The sequence below is a fragment of the Polypterus senegalus genome, chromosome 12 (assembly GCF_016835505.1).
Source record: "Polypterus senegalus isolate Bchr_013 chromosome 12, ASM1683550v1, whole genome shotgun sequence".
NCBI classification, from domain to species: Eukaryota; Metazoa; Chordata; class Cladistia; order Polypteriformes; family Polypteridae; genus Polypterus; species Polypterus senegalus.
Genome location: NC_053165.1, coordinates 153,850,035 through 153,864,866, shown reverse-complemented (window position 1 = coordinate 153,864,866; position 14,832 = coordinate 153,850,035). Strand labels below are relative to the sequence as shown.

The following is a 14,832-nucleotide window of genomic DNA, read 5'->3' as shown; positions in this document are numbered from 1 at the left end:
TGGGGCTCAGTAGCCACCGCCGGGGGGAGCCCGGACAGTTCCGGCACTCTGGATGGCTGCCAGAAGAGGATCAGAGAACACCTGGAGCACTTCCGGGTGAGCTATAAATGAGGCCACCTCACTCTGTTCAAGGACAGAGAAAGAGAGAAGGAAGAAGGGACCGAGCATTACGGCTGTGAATAATTGTGTACTGTGCTCTCGAGCTGCCCCACAAAGAAATAAACTGTATGTCGTTTTTGCGCTTGTGTCTCTGTGCCTGTCTATGTCCTGGTTTGGGGAGCAGTATGGCCCTGGTATACCACAGTTGTGAAAGATTAAACAGTTATAATTTGTAATTTTTTTTTTTTGGTTTCATTGAAACTAAAACACTGTGGGTGTGTACCCCCACTTTCAACTCAATACTGCCAGGATAGGCTCTTGCAATTTGCAGCCCTGTACTGAGCTTACATGTGCTCCAAAAAATTAAAAACTCACTGCTAAAGTCTTGGAGAATTTTTACATGATCATCAAATAAGTATACAAAAACAAAAGTACTGCATTTGTTCACAACATCACGAAAGGAACAAAGAGAAACTCGGTTTTGAAATAAATGTGAGTCAGTGCTCAGCCTATACCTTTTTATATTGATGTGGATATACAAAATGAGGATATCATAAGTGAGGAGTTGCAAGAACTATTCTCCACCAATGTTTCAACCACGGTTGCAGATTTGGAAAATGACCTACAAGTAAGAGTACGGAATTGGCTAGAAGACCTGTTACACAAATGGTTAGGACTAAATGGCAGAAAAAAATGTTATGGTCTGTCATAAAGGAGAGAATGAAACAATTAGAGTCATAGGGAGAACAAATGTAGCTCTTAGCACAGGCACAACACTATAAAGATCTGGTGTTCAAGTCACAGTTGAGAAACAGCAATAAAGAAGTATTACGGCAAGATGGATAACATGAACTAATGCGTGAGGAGATTTAAATGATTACACAGTAGTCTGAACACTGCAGCAGTATGGGTGAGAATCCTGGGCTTTCCCACATCTCTTTCACTATTTGCGAGTGAATCTCTACCCCAATTTTCTTCCCGACTGTAACCTGAGGTGACTTTAAGACCACTGTTTGGATCACGTCCCAAGTCAAAAAAAAGTCCACTTTGATATCAGTGACATGATAATGAATCACCTCTTACAAGCCTCAGGTGTTTACAAAGCCTTGCAGATGACTTCAAGGCAGCTTTTATGCATTCTGTTTTCTTCAAGCGGCCACAATGTCCCTACTAATTGACCTTGTGCTACTCCATAACAGGTGGGCAGTAAACTATAGGCTCTTCTATTAACATTTTCTTTATACGCAATATGCTCCTAGATAGCTCTGCTAGAATATCTGCGTTGTAACCAGTTTATTTTGTAGCTTCCACGCCCATCATTTCCATTGACATCATTCTCACCGAACAGATTATAGACACTGGCTCCACATCTGCTAGGCTGTCAATCCACTAGCATCCTGGACATGTATCCAGAGGTTTCCATCAGGACACTAAGCTTTTAGATATATAGAATATATAGCAGGAACTACTGCTCTTTAGTGGCATCCTGTCTTAAACTTTAATGTGGAGGACCTCTCCTTTTGTTAGTATTACCATTAAAAGGACAGTAACAAGTCTGCTCTTCGACTTGTATCATACACTTGGGGGGAAAAACCTGCGGCCTTTTCTTTTCTATTAATGTTGATTATACTCATTTTCTTGCCCATGATGCATTTCCCTTCTTTAGTCCTGTCTAATTCCTATACTCTCCGCTTTGCTCGGAGAACTGTGTGCACCTATACAAAGTAACCTGGGAAAAAAAAACAAAAAAAATAAAAAATAAAAACCTCACTCTCTCAGAATTACCGTTCCCTTCTATCTTCAATCAATTTAGTTTTTCTCGTTAGTGAAGACTTCATTTTTTCATATCAAATTTACAGAAAAAAAGCATTCTTTTTTCTATAATTTCCTGTATTTCTAAAATCGTCCTGTATCAATTTTTCCTAAATGTTTTCTCCTGATTTCAACTTCTAAAATTTGCTGATATACAAAAACATTTAAAGACTCCACAGATGTCTTTTTATACACCACATATAGGCTCTTGTATTTCCTCCTTCTGACATGTAGCTGTGTAATCACAGACTGGCCACCTGCACAATGGACCTCATTGTCTCACATTTCATTCAGTCTTGTTTCTTCTCTCTTCAGTTCCACACAGCATACAGGTTGTACCTTATCTGTGAAATTCTAGAAGGCCCATGAAATTCTTCTCAACTCTGCAGCCATCAGCAATGACTGTAGCGTCTACCATCTGCCATTTCTACTTGTGGCTTGCGAGGACACAATTATGAAAAATTCTCTTTGGTTTCTCGCAGACAACAAGTAGCAGAATCATTAACGTTTGAGAGAAAGTCTCTTAGTCGAATATATACTAATGAAAATTAAGGGGAAGTGACTTTAGACTTATGTTAGGAGACATTCTTCACACAAAAAGTTGTGGAATTCTGGACCAAGGTATGATATCACACAGTTTAAGGTGGGGAGGGATACACATCTGGATCAGATATTGCGAAAATTTAGCTGTTAGCCTACCAAACAAACCCGATGGACTGAAAAGTCTCCTCTCTCTCAAACTGTGATTCTTCCACAAAGGCCATACAACAGAGGCCCATTTACTTTTAGTCACAACTGCTTTTGATTTCACTCAAGTTGTTTCTCTTCTGCCCTTGTCAGTCTTACTCCATCTTATTCTGACAAGTCCAACCACTCATTTGTTTTCTTCACAGAAAATTGGAATCACATATTCTATATTGGATGGTCCAATTTCAAGTTGTTTTGCCTTCTTCCTGTCCCAGGAAGCACTCCATAGGGGTATTTAAGAGGCAATACAGAGCCCTCTTCCCTTCCCTCAATACATTAATTCCTCAGAAAGTCTTATCTCTTTTCATTCCTTCTCTTCCCACTATTATGGCAATGATCCCAGTATTTCTCATTTCATTCTTTCAGCCCACAGGGTCAGCCCAGACCCCAAACTTCCTCTCTGCCATATAATCATGGATAAGCAAATATCATCTTAAGCTTAACCCCTGATAATCCAACAACCTGCACTGTCCATTTAAAGATGTCACTCTCGTCATCAACTTATCTGAAGAACCTTGGTTGATTCTCTTTCTTTGCATGAACATTTTTTTATTGAATTAGCAATTTCATTTTCTTTGCCTCATTACCTACTGTAGGCCACTTAACTCATTGTTCAGGTTCTCCTAACAAATGATAGAAGACCACTATAAGCCATCAAGAATGCGGCTGCAGTAGGTGTATGCAATTAACTGCTTCAACCATGCTGTCACTACTTTTACACCTCTCAGGTGGCTTCCATTTTCAGGTAGTATCCAATTCAGAATTCTAGTTTTGACCTACAAGTCCCTACGGAGTGCTGCTTTTCAAAACCTTTAGTCTCCGGTCGGGCGGTACGGTGGGGCTGCGGTAGGTCTGCTGCCTCACAGTTAGGAGACCTGAGTTTGCTTCCTGGGTCCTCCCTGCGTGGAGTTTGCATGTTCTCCCCATCTCTGCGTGGGTTTCCTCCAGGTGCTCTGGTTTCCTCCCACAGTCCAAAGACATGGAGGTTAGGTGCACCGACGACCCAAAATTGTCCCTAGTGTGTGCTTGGTCTGTATAATAGATAGATAGATAGATCTGCGGTGGGCTGGCACCCTGCCTGGGGGTTTGTTTCCTGCCTTGTGCACTGTGTTGGCTGGGATTGACTCCAGCAGACCCCCGTGACCCTGTAGTTAGGATATATAGCGGGTTAGATAATGGATGGATGGATAGTCTCTGGTCTCTTTCAACATTCCTACACGCAGTCTTCATTTTTGCTTTCAGCCTTTCTTATTGCTGCCAATCCTCTAAACAGACACTTCAGTTTTTGCCTTCAAACTGTTGAATAATACTTCAGACAGCCTATTGAGGACCAGGCACCTCTTGAAGACTAACCTAATTACAAAGCATCTTTGCAGAATTTTGACATCCTAACCCTCTGCTCTCACTCTGGACACCTGCAGATATACTGACCCAATCAACTGTCAAGCAACTTTGTTGTTTTGAAGTGGTAGTTTTCATCTAATCTTGGGAGTAAATGTAGAACTACACTTCTTCTACACTAGTTTAAACTTCATTCTGTACTGCTACCTAATGTTTTATAATACACAATATTATATTTCTGGCTAATGGTATACTTTTTAAATCACTTAAACATATGGTGTGCGTTGTTTGTCTTTGAAGAGAGAACACTACTGTAACCAGCAACTCAGACTGTTGGGCTGAGAAAAAAGTCATCATGCAGGAAAGCCACGTCACACATCTAAGTGAGACAAATCTGCAACTGGCTAACAGAGACCTTCTTTAGTGGGGCAACAGAAATGAAATGGCAACTGTCAGAGTGGATGATTCAACACAGTGTGAGACAGCGTCCTTGGCAATGACATTTACTAAATGAAAAATAATTATTTAGTGTGTGACATGAAATGCTTCAGAGTTCTCTGACCTGTGATTCTAGATAAATCAATAATGTACCAAATACTAGCATGCACGACTTTTTTTTTTTTCCATTTCATGTAAAGTAAATAAACACTAGATAAGCATTAAACTTTGCAAAAATATGTTCCATTCAAGACCACTAAGGTCAGCTTCTGTATAATCAAGAAATTCATTGAAAACTACACTTTGGTCAGGTTTGTTCTAAATACTGCACATAAAACAGCAGGCTAGTAAAAAAATCACAAAAGTGCAACATGACATCTGGCAAATGTGGACAAAGTGCCAATGTTTACACAACAAATGAGATCAGCAGATGAGGAGGAGTTCTAGATAAAACATATCAGGTATTAACTATGTGATAACATTTACTTCCAATTCAAACAGATTCTTCTCATACAATAAACTGCTTTTGGTCGTGTTTATACTTCACACGACGTGTGCTCCTGTGGACGCTACTGCTATGCAAGCGTTGTACTGTTTATACTTCCGTGCGTACTTTACAAAAATCTGGAAGATTCTACCAGGTGGCAGTGCGAGATATCATCATGGTGAGAAAACATTTGGCTTCGCCGTGTTGTGAATTGCCTGAAACATTCATTAAATTCGGAGGGCACCATGCCACAATATCTCTGAAAAGGATGATTAATGATTACATCCATCAATCCAGGGATGTGCCCATTCCAGCAGGCATCGGGCGCGAGACAGAAACAAAATCCCTGGACGGGGCATCAGCTCATCGCAAGCTGAACACAAGCACACACATTTTAATGTCACCAAAACCCCAAACCTTCATGTCTTTGGAAGGAAACCGGAGTGCACTGTGGAAACCCACCAGGAAAACATGCAAACTCCAGGCAGGGAACACCAGAGAAGTGACTCCCTGCAAGGCAGCAGCACTACTGTTCTGCCACCATGTGACCCCCCCATGTGTAAATACTAACAGTATTCATTATTTAAATGAAGTTGCCGATTTATCTGTAAAATGTAACATACATATTTTATTGCATTTCCAATTTATAAATCTAAGGATTCTAAATGTGCAGAGAGCTGGAATATCATAAACGTAATGTGTTCTGTGTGGCGATTGCTGCTTGCCGCTGCTGTCAGCTCAGGAGGAAGCCCCAGAAGCACGTAGCAATTAACAACTGGGTTGGTTTTAAGATGATGTTTATGACAGTCTGCTTTAATGATAAAACGAACTGTGAGGTTAAAGTGGACATTTTGAGATTAAAGCTGAAATTTCCACCTTAATCACAAAATACACCTTTTTACTGTGTCTTTAATTTTTTTCTGTGTGGCTCAAATATGCTGCTGTACATTCTGATGCTGTTATGAAGATGCAAAAAAAAAGACAACACAGTAGATGGGTAGATGGTATATGAGACTTAAAATGTACCGTGTCATTATGATGTGGAATATGCAACACTTAAATATAAGAGCACCACGAATGCATCTGTATGTCGGCATTTTGCTTCACCACATCAAACCATTCATCAAACATCGAAGCACGCACTTTGATCCTGTAGGATCCACAAGGCAACTTACTGTCACATGTAGCTAGTAAATACAGACTCTGCCGTCATGTTCTAACTTGATCACATTGCAACCCCTAACTTTCAGCTGGTACTGCAACTTGCACACACATGGCATTAATTTCTGGAGACGTGCTCAGAGGACAAGTCAAATGAACGCTGGGAACGCAAGGCAGTCATGATGCGTGTGTGTACATGTTCTGAGCGTTAAGTATAAACTGGCCCAAAGGAACAGTACAAGAAAAGTGTTTCATTTAAAGAATGTGCATACAAATAACTAGAATGTCTAATTCTAGCACGCCATACGTCAGTGTAGTCATTCATCATCATCACCACTTAGATGGACAATTTTCCAGTTGCCCCACATCTTTTTTTCTGTGGAGTAGGTATACCAAAAGAATTGATACTCTAGTATCAAGTCGATACCATTACAATTTCAGAATTTAGGTATTATATTTTTACAGTATCAGTAGTACTGAGTGCAGATTGATAAATTACTTGGGAATGCCCAATAATATGTCAGAAAAATGTAAGGAAAAACTACATATAAAAAAGGGCACACAGTGGTAATTCTAATACTAGTTTACTTTAATGACAACTAAGTAATTACTTGATAGATATGCCACTATTTAAATGTGCTGTTACTGTTAGTATTTACATATTTTATATTGTATTACAGAATATTATTATTCTGCAGCCTAAGATTCCTCACTTGAATATTGCAGGTACTTTTAATAAAACGCTGTTGAGTGGGTTTTTGTTTTTGCTGTTGTATCAAACTGATATTGTGCATCATGAAATTTAACTGGTAATGGCATCGACTAAAAAAATTCTGTTATTGTGACATTCCTACATACAATCTGATACCACATCCAACTGCATCGTCTTTAGCCTCCCCTTAGATCAATCCTCTCCACCTACTCATCCTCTGACTTTCACTCTGCATCCTCAAACCACCCTAATTTGTTTCTCTACAGCAAAAATAAAAAAACTTTCACCTTCACACCAAATCTTTCTCTTAACTCAGCATTCATCTTCTTCTGACTTTGTAACAGTCTACACATCCACCTGATCATTTTCATCTTTGTTCTGTCTTCATCATCTTATTCCCATACAGCATGTTATTCCTCAATCAGCTCTTAGAAACCTTACACTTCAATACCAGAGAGACTCCTTTAGAAGTCAGAATCTCTTCCAGGCACGTCTCATCCACTCCAACAACTCCATCCACACTCAGCAAGTTACCGAAGTAGCACAATCTCCCTACTTTCTCCAGTACCAAAAAAGGTCACATTCTCCACCAGCAGACTACCCTTCATACCATTAAGCTTTCCCTCCCTAAGACAACCCATGCACTAGTTTCAGTTTCTGCATACACCTTTTCTATAACCATTACCTTGGCTTTTCCTGCATTCACCTTGAAGCCTTTCATTTTTAAACTAGCTTCCCACTTCAGTAATTTCTCCTTTAATTCTGCATCACAATTTGTCATCAATGACATCATCAGTTTGGAAGAGTTTTCACAGCAGTCCTTCAAGCACTTGTTTGGTTAACACCTCCACATTCACTATCAATAATCATGGGACTCATATTGATGTCTATAACCCGCACGGACAGCAATGGACACAAAATAGACCCCTGGTGCAGCTCCACATTCACTTCTGAACTTTCACTACCCCATGATTCGGGTTTAAAAGGTGGTTCTCTTGCATTTCGTAAAAGGCAATTAAAGGAGGTTGGCTTCAGGCAGGGTATCAGTCCTTAAAAAAAAAAACAAAATCACCTCCAATACCTCCTTAATGATGAGATACAAAAAACACATTTTATCAGTGAAAATGCAAAAACTATGACTTTTGTATCAGGTGTCCAAAACTATTTTTTTACCAAATCCTAAAGCAAGAAATAATTTAAAAATCAAGCAAGCTTTTATACAATTACCATGAATCTATAATAATAAAAGGCAAAGCTCTCACTGACTGGCTGACTGACTCACTCACTCACTGACTCATCACTAATTCTCCAACTTCCCGTGTAGGTAGAATGCTGAAATTTGGCAGGGCCATTCCTTACAGCTTACTTACAAAAGTTAAACAGGTTTCATTTCAAATTCTACGCGTAATGGTCATAACGGTCAACAACGTCCGCCATGTTGAACTTTCCTATTTACGGCCCCATCTTCGCGAAATTTGGTAGGTGCCTTCCCTGAGCTAACCGAAACCAATGTACGTACTTATTTCGGTGGTATGACGCCACTGTCAGCCGCCATATTGAATTTTCCAACATCACTAATTATCCAACTTCCCATATAGGTAGAAGGCTGAAATTTGGCAGGCTCATTCCTTACAGCTTACTTACAAAAGTTAAGCAGGTTTCATTTCGAAATTTTACGCGTAATGGTCATAACGGTCAACAACGTCCGCCATGTTGAACTTTCTTATTTATGGCCCTATCTTCTCGAAATTTGGTAGGCGGCTTCCCTGCACTAACCGAAACCAATGTACGTACTTATTTCAGTGGTATGATGCCACTGTCTGCCGCCATATTGAACTTTTCAACAGTCTTTGTTACTTATGGGCCCATCCTCAAGAAATTTGGTACACGGGTTCCAAACGCTAACTGAATCCTACTTACGTACATATATACGTCCATAGCCTGCAGCTCGGTCACCGTGTGAGGCGGCGTTGGGTCCCCCATCCCAATGCCTCCCACGTTGCTGGATGCCTGCCTATATAAGGCCGTCCGTCACTCCAGTCTCTACATTCCCTTCCTTGCTTCGCCACGGGATTCACGTCTCCCTACTGATAACTACAGCCTTTTTGTTTAATCCACGGCTTCTCCGCTGTTTTATTGTTTGTTTATTACAATTATAGTTATTGTATAGGTATTTTACACTTACTTTACATTGCTCAGGTACTCATTTCCTTTATCATTCCAACCCCCATTACCATGTCTATCGAGATGATCACTATCGATCAAAGAACTATCACTTACCGAGTGGTTTCCATGCCCGGAGATACCACCTACCTTTTCCATTCTCTTTGTTACATATTGCATGGCCATATCAGGCTCACTCTTGATATCCGGAGGAACATTGTGTCTTATGTATTGAATGACTGGGACAGGTTCAAGGTGTGGAATGATGACGGTACAGGAGGTAATTATACTACACAGGAGCACTAGAAAAGTGAAATGCTTAAGCCCTTCACCTATGGATCTGCATGCGAGTTGATGACTGCCGCTGAATTGTTCGGTTGTCGCTTTCAAGAGTACCGAAATGGCCAAATATTTTACACCTTTCGACAACCACCAATGCCTCCTAAACATCTTACATTCACAGGTGACGATTTCAGTAGTGGACACTTTGATGTTTATGAATGTTTAAACTCTCAAAAGCTGGATGTGATTTTATTGCTGAAACCGGTTGTGTGCTTACAACGCTTGACAGATGCCGAATGTCACTTCAATACAATAAATCCTGCAAATACTGTCATAATTGAAACAAACCATGAAACTCAAACCGATTATGACAGCAGCAATCCAAGCTGTGAGATTTGAGACAAGATTACTGTTCACATGGCCAACTGTACGTTGCATGCTCAAGAGTAAGCTCAGCACACAGCTTGGTCATGTTACAACCGTAGGGCCGAACTGACAACATGGTATACAAAGAGATCCTTAACAAATAATTATTGGCATATTTTCCCTCAGTTTAAAAAGGTTAAATTTTCTTCCTAATAAAAATTTTAATGCAGTACTTCACCGCTGCGAAGTGCGGGTATTTTGCTATATACTATATAAGTAAGGCTGATGCCATCCAATGATACCAATAATGTATATCACATAATCATGTCACAATTATATGAATACTGAAATATAAGTAGTCATAATGTACAGTTTACACAGGATCACAATTTATCAGGTGTAGTGGACACATTTTGTATCATAAATCAAGGTGTGGATCAATTTTACATTAATGCCTAAATTGAAGTAAATCAATTACTTACCTTAGTATTCTTAAAATCTATTTTATCTTCATTTACTAAATACAGACTATGAAGTTTCACCTCCAAAGACCCATTGGTATAAAATCCAAATGAATTCAGATGAATCAAAGACCGTCTCTCATTCTGAAAATAAAATATAACATAAGGTTACTGAAGATTACAGGCTATAAATAAAATGCATTACAAGTTTTTGTGACATCTTTGGAACATGTAAAAGACCGGACAGCACTAGATAATGGGCACCTTAGAAACACACTAGACATTTCAGCATCATTTAAACTTCAGTTTAGCTTTAGGCTATTTGGACATCCTTGAATGTTAGGAACAATACTAGCTAATAGGAGACAGGCTTTTCTGATTTCATATTAACTCACTGCAGGCTTTTTTCCCTAATAATAAGCAATCAAGGCAAACTTTGTAATGGCTTGTATTGGTCACAGCTTATAGCAGCATAACAATGTATGATGAAATCAGAAGAATTAAAAATGTAAACGCAGTATTCAGTTCCCAAGATTATAATGGAAAATTATGATGTACAGCATCACAAATTTAAAATAAAAATCAATGCCTTGCTTGAAACAGAATCTCGCATCCAGTAGTAGCCACAGATGTGTGAGCATCCTGTTGGCTATTCGAATTACATTCTGTGCTAGGTCTTCTGCAAGGGCAGCTACTGTAAATGCTTTTGATCATTGGTGCTAATGTAACTTTGTTTTAATTAGCTTTTTGAAAACACAAATAGCATTATTTGTGTCCACAGCTGAAATATGGTTTTGCCAAGAGCCATTTCAAGTCCTGCATGCAAGACTGCAAATCATCTTCCACACCCTGATGTCACAATTGCCAGTTCATCCCACTGCTTTAACTCACACCAATAGGCAAAGTTTTAAATCATTTCTGTAACAATACTAACAAAAAGCACCACATGCCCCAAGCACCCTTTGAAATCCACTCCTTACATTTATGATGAACAGTGAATAGCTACAGAACAACCATAATGGGCACATGAAAGTGTGTAAACTGTGTTATTCAATTCTGAAACTCATATTCTTTAAACAGGATATATTTTCTGAGCATGTAACTCCAGCTCATTATAATACAATGTAGTATTTAATCTTTATTCAGTTTTATATTACATTCATGCCAGTCTATGAAATTGTGCAGAGTATTTGCATATTAAGAGAACCCAAATAAAATCCTAATATAACCCATACTGGGGCTCCTTTATATCAACGCAACACATCTGCATAATGCCTCACTGCGTCTGTGACAGCCGAGTTCTTTCTTTTTAATTTTCTTCCTTTATAGTCATTCCTGTGTATGTTCAGACCAAAGTGTGTGTGTGTGTGTGTGTGTGTGTGTGTGTGTGTATAGATATATATATTTATCTACCTAGCTATTTATGTATTTATTTATTTACAGAGCTTCTGTAAAAAGCCAAATTTCCCCAAGGGACAAAGTTCTATCTATCTTTCTATCCATCTGTCTGTCTGTTTTGCAGGTGCAATACCAAACATAAATTGTAACAGAAGTTAAGTCAAATGCATACAGAGTTCATGAAGTTCACCAATGTATACAGGAGACGCTCCTACAAGTTTACCATTGAAAACGGTAGAAAGAACAATTATGACCTTCAAAGTATAGTGAAATAGACTAGATGAGACTTTTCTGTACAAGAATAATAATAATAATTGGATTAAACTAGTTTCCAGAACAAAGTGGGTCTTTTAACTTAGAACACTTAATTTCTTTAAACACCATCATTTTATTCTTGGAAAATGTTGACATTTAAGCTGATCAGAAGCATTGTGGTTAGCAATGATAACCTCCCGCTCGTCAAACATGGATTCAAATCCCAGCCCAGGTCATTACTAATGTAAAAGTTTCCATATTGCCCTGCATTTACAGTGGTTTTCTGTATACATTATGGTTTTCAGAAACATCCCAAAAATGAGCAAACTACATTAACAGGCCACACTGCATTAGCCCTCTGCAAGCTGATACAAGTCAACTTTAATACAAAACAATTCTATAGGCTGTGTGTGTTATATACGGCAATAGTGGTAGTAAGGGTTTAAAATCTGACAAGAGGCTTGTTCCTAAATGAATACTATGGTTTAAGCACCCATTTAATAATTTCTGCCTTTTGATTTACTGCTTCATCTGAATACCTTACTTTCCTTTTATGAAGTCTGATATAGGCAAAAGAAGTTTGCAGTGAAACAAAGTACAACTATGACCTTAAAGTGAAATAGATACTCGAGACACTGCTAAAATAAAAATGCTGCCTCCAAATTTATAATTCAAATATACACTAGAAATGATCAGTTTTGCTAAATCATGAATTCTAACACCAGTCAAGAAGGGAACATGCATAATCAAATTAAATAAAGGTAAGTTCATATACCATTACCAGCTGTCTTTGAGGCCAAGAAAGTAATAAGCTTAGATGTTCAGCTAGTTCTATATATATTTTTTAACTGTAAGATTTATTGTGAGGCTTGGTTTGCACTGAACCATACAATTATCTGTCATACTACAGAAAGGATAACATACTGAAATTAATTTAAATTTAGTTGGTTAGTGTCTTTTTATGATGAATGCACATATACTCATTCATGAAGCTCTTTCTGAACAATTTGGTGTTTATTTATTAGTGCTGTCACATTCATGCCTGGATTCTTAATATTAGGTTTTGAAAATCTATAACTGAGTTTGCACCTCAAAGTTGGATCTCACCTTAATCCCAGGGCTCCAAATCAACTCTGACTTCCCATAACACTAGCATGGATAGGTAGATAAGAATATAGATGGATATTTATATCTCTCCAATCAGCTTTATTTTGTAACACATCTAGAAACTGAGTTTTTATATTTGTGATTGGTTAACTTCTGCTACCGTATATAAAATAGTCATTGATGTAATACAAATGAACAGTATTTTCCTGTTCAAATGTGATAAACAAATTATTCATTGTTTAGGAAAAATAATTAAAAAACAAAAACTTAAAGTAAAAATACAAACTTTGTGTGCTGTGGTTGCAAAATTGTGGACAACCACTTTACTGTGCACACATTACAAATTATGTACACAAGTAATTTACCTTCACCTAATGTCAACTAAAGTGACTCTTATCAGTTGTTTCTGGAGGAGTTCCCTCAAGGTTTCTTTGATGCACAGTGCAGAAACAATCATGACTCTCAAGGTCCTAACACAAGACGTACAGATCTTGTTGTTAAAGATTTGGCCAAGAGACAGAAAAGAATTTCAAAGGCATTGCATATATCAAAGAAAACTGTAAAGCTCACACTTGAGAAATGGATGAAAAATGTCTCTCAAAGGGCATTTCAAGCACCAATATAACCCTCTAAAACTGTCAGGAATGAAGGCATAAATCTTATCTGAGAGGCAGTCAAAAAGCATAAAGCAACCTCAAAGGAGCACATTACAGCTATTTTATGGTCGCATATTACAGCTATTGTATGATTTCTCCACAAGTTGAAGCTGCGAGGTAGGATAAAGATTGAAGCCATTCTCACAAAAACATGACCATCCAAGCCTCTACACATTTTGCAAAAAAGTATAATTTATTGCTTCCCTTGATTTGCTTAAAACAGCCAAACTAAACCATAAACACTTGTTTAGTGTTTCTCTGCGTGGGGAGAAAACACATTGACTTATATATATATGTATATATATATACATATACGTACACACACACACACACACACACATACACATATATACATATATATATATATATATATATACACACATATATACATGTGTATATATATATACACACATATATATATATATATATATATATATATACATATACATATACACATATATATATACATATATATATACACATATATACATATATATACACATAAACATCATCATGTAGCAATTTCGCATATCCAGTGGCCTTGAGGTTTCCATTGATGAAGAATGGCCCCACTATCTTTGTACCCCATATACCACACCATACCATCAATTTTTTGTTCCAACAGTCTTGGAGGATCTATCCAATGTGGGTTAGTGTCAGACCAATAGCGGTGGTTTTGTTTGTTAACTTCACCATTCACATAAAAGTTTGCCTCATCACTGAACAAAATCTGGAAGCCTGTGCTAGCATTTCTCCTCTATCAGTGTGTTGCTATCAGTGTGTGAAGATAGATATATATATATATATATATATATATATATATATATATATATATACATACATATATATATATATATATATATATATATATATATATATATATATATGTATATATATATATATATATATATATATATATATATGTATATATATATATATACATACATATATATATATATATATATATATATATATACATACATATATATATATATATATATATATATATATATATATATACATATATATATGTATATATATATATATATATATATATATATATATATATATATATATATATATATATATATATATATATATATATATATATATATATATATATATATATATATATATATATATATATATATATATATATATATATATATATATATATATATATATATATATATATATATATATATATATATATATATATATATATATATATATATATATATATATATACACAGTGGAGGAAATAATTATTTGACCCTCACTGATTTTGTAAGTTTGTCCAATGACAAAGAAATGAAAAGTCTCAGAACAGTATTATTTCAATGGTAG

At 37.0% G+C, this 14,832-nt stretch overlaps 1 protein-coding gene across 1 annotated transcript in view; it reads right to left on the bottom strand.

Moving 5' to 3' along the window:
* Window positions 1-14,832, bottom strand: part of LOC120539958 (protein GPR108-like) — a 57,203-nt gene that overhangs the window by 30,982 nt on the left and 11,389 nt on the right. Inside the window, exon 2 of the mRNA XM_039770352.1 lies at window positions 10,091-10,213. Coding sequence (XP_039626286.1) covers window positions 10,091-10,213 — 123 coding nt within the window. The remainder of the gene's footprint in view (window positions 1-10,090; window positions 10,214-14,832) is intronic.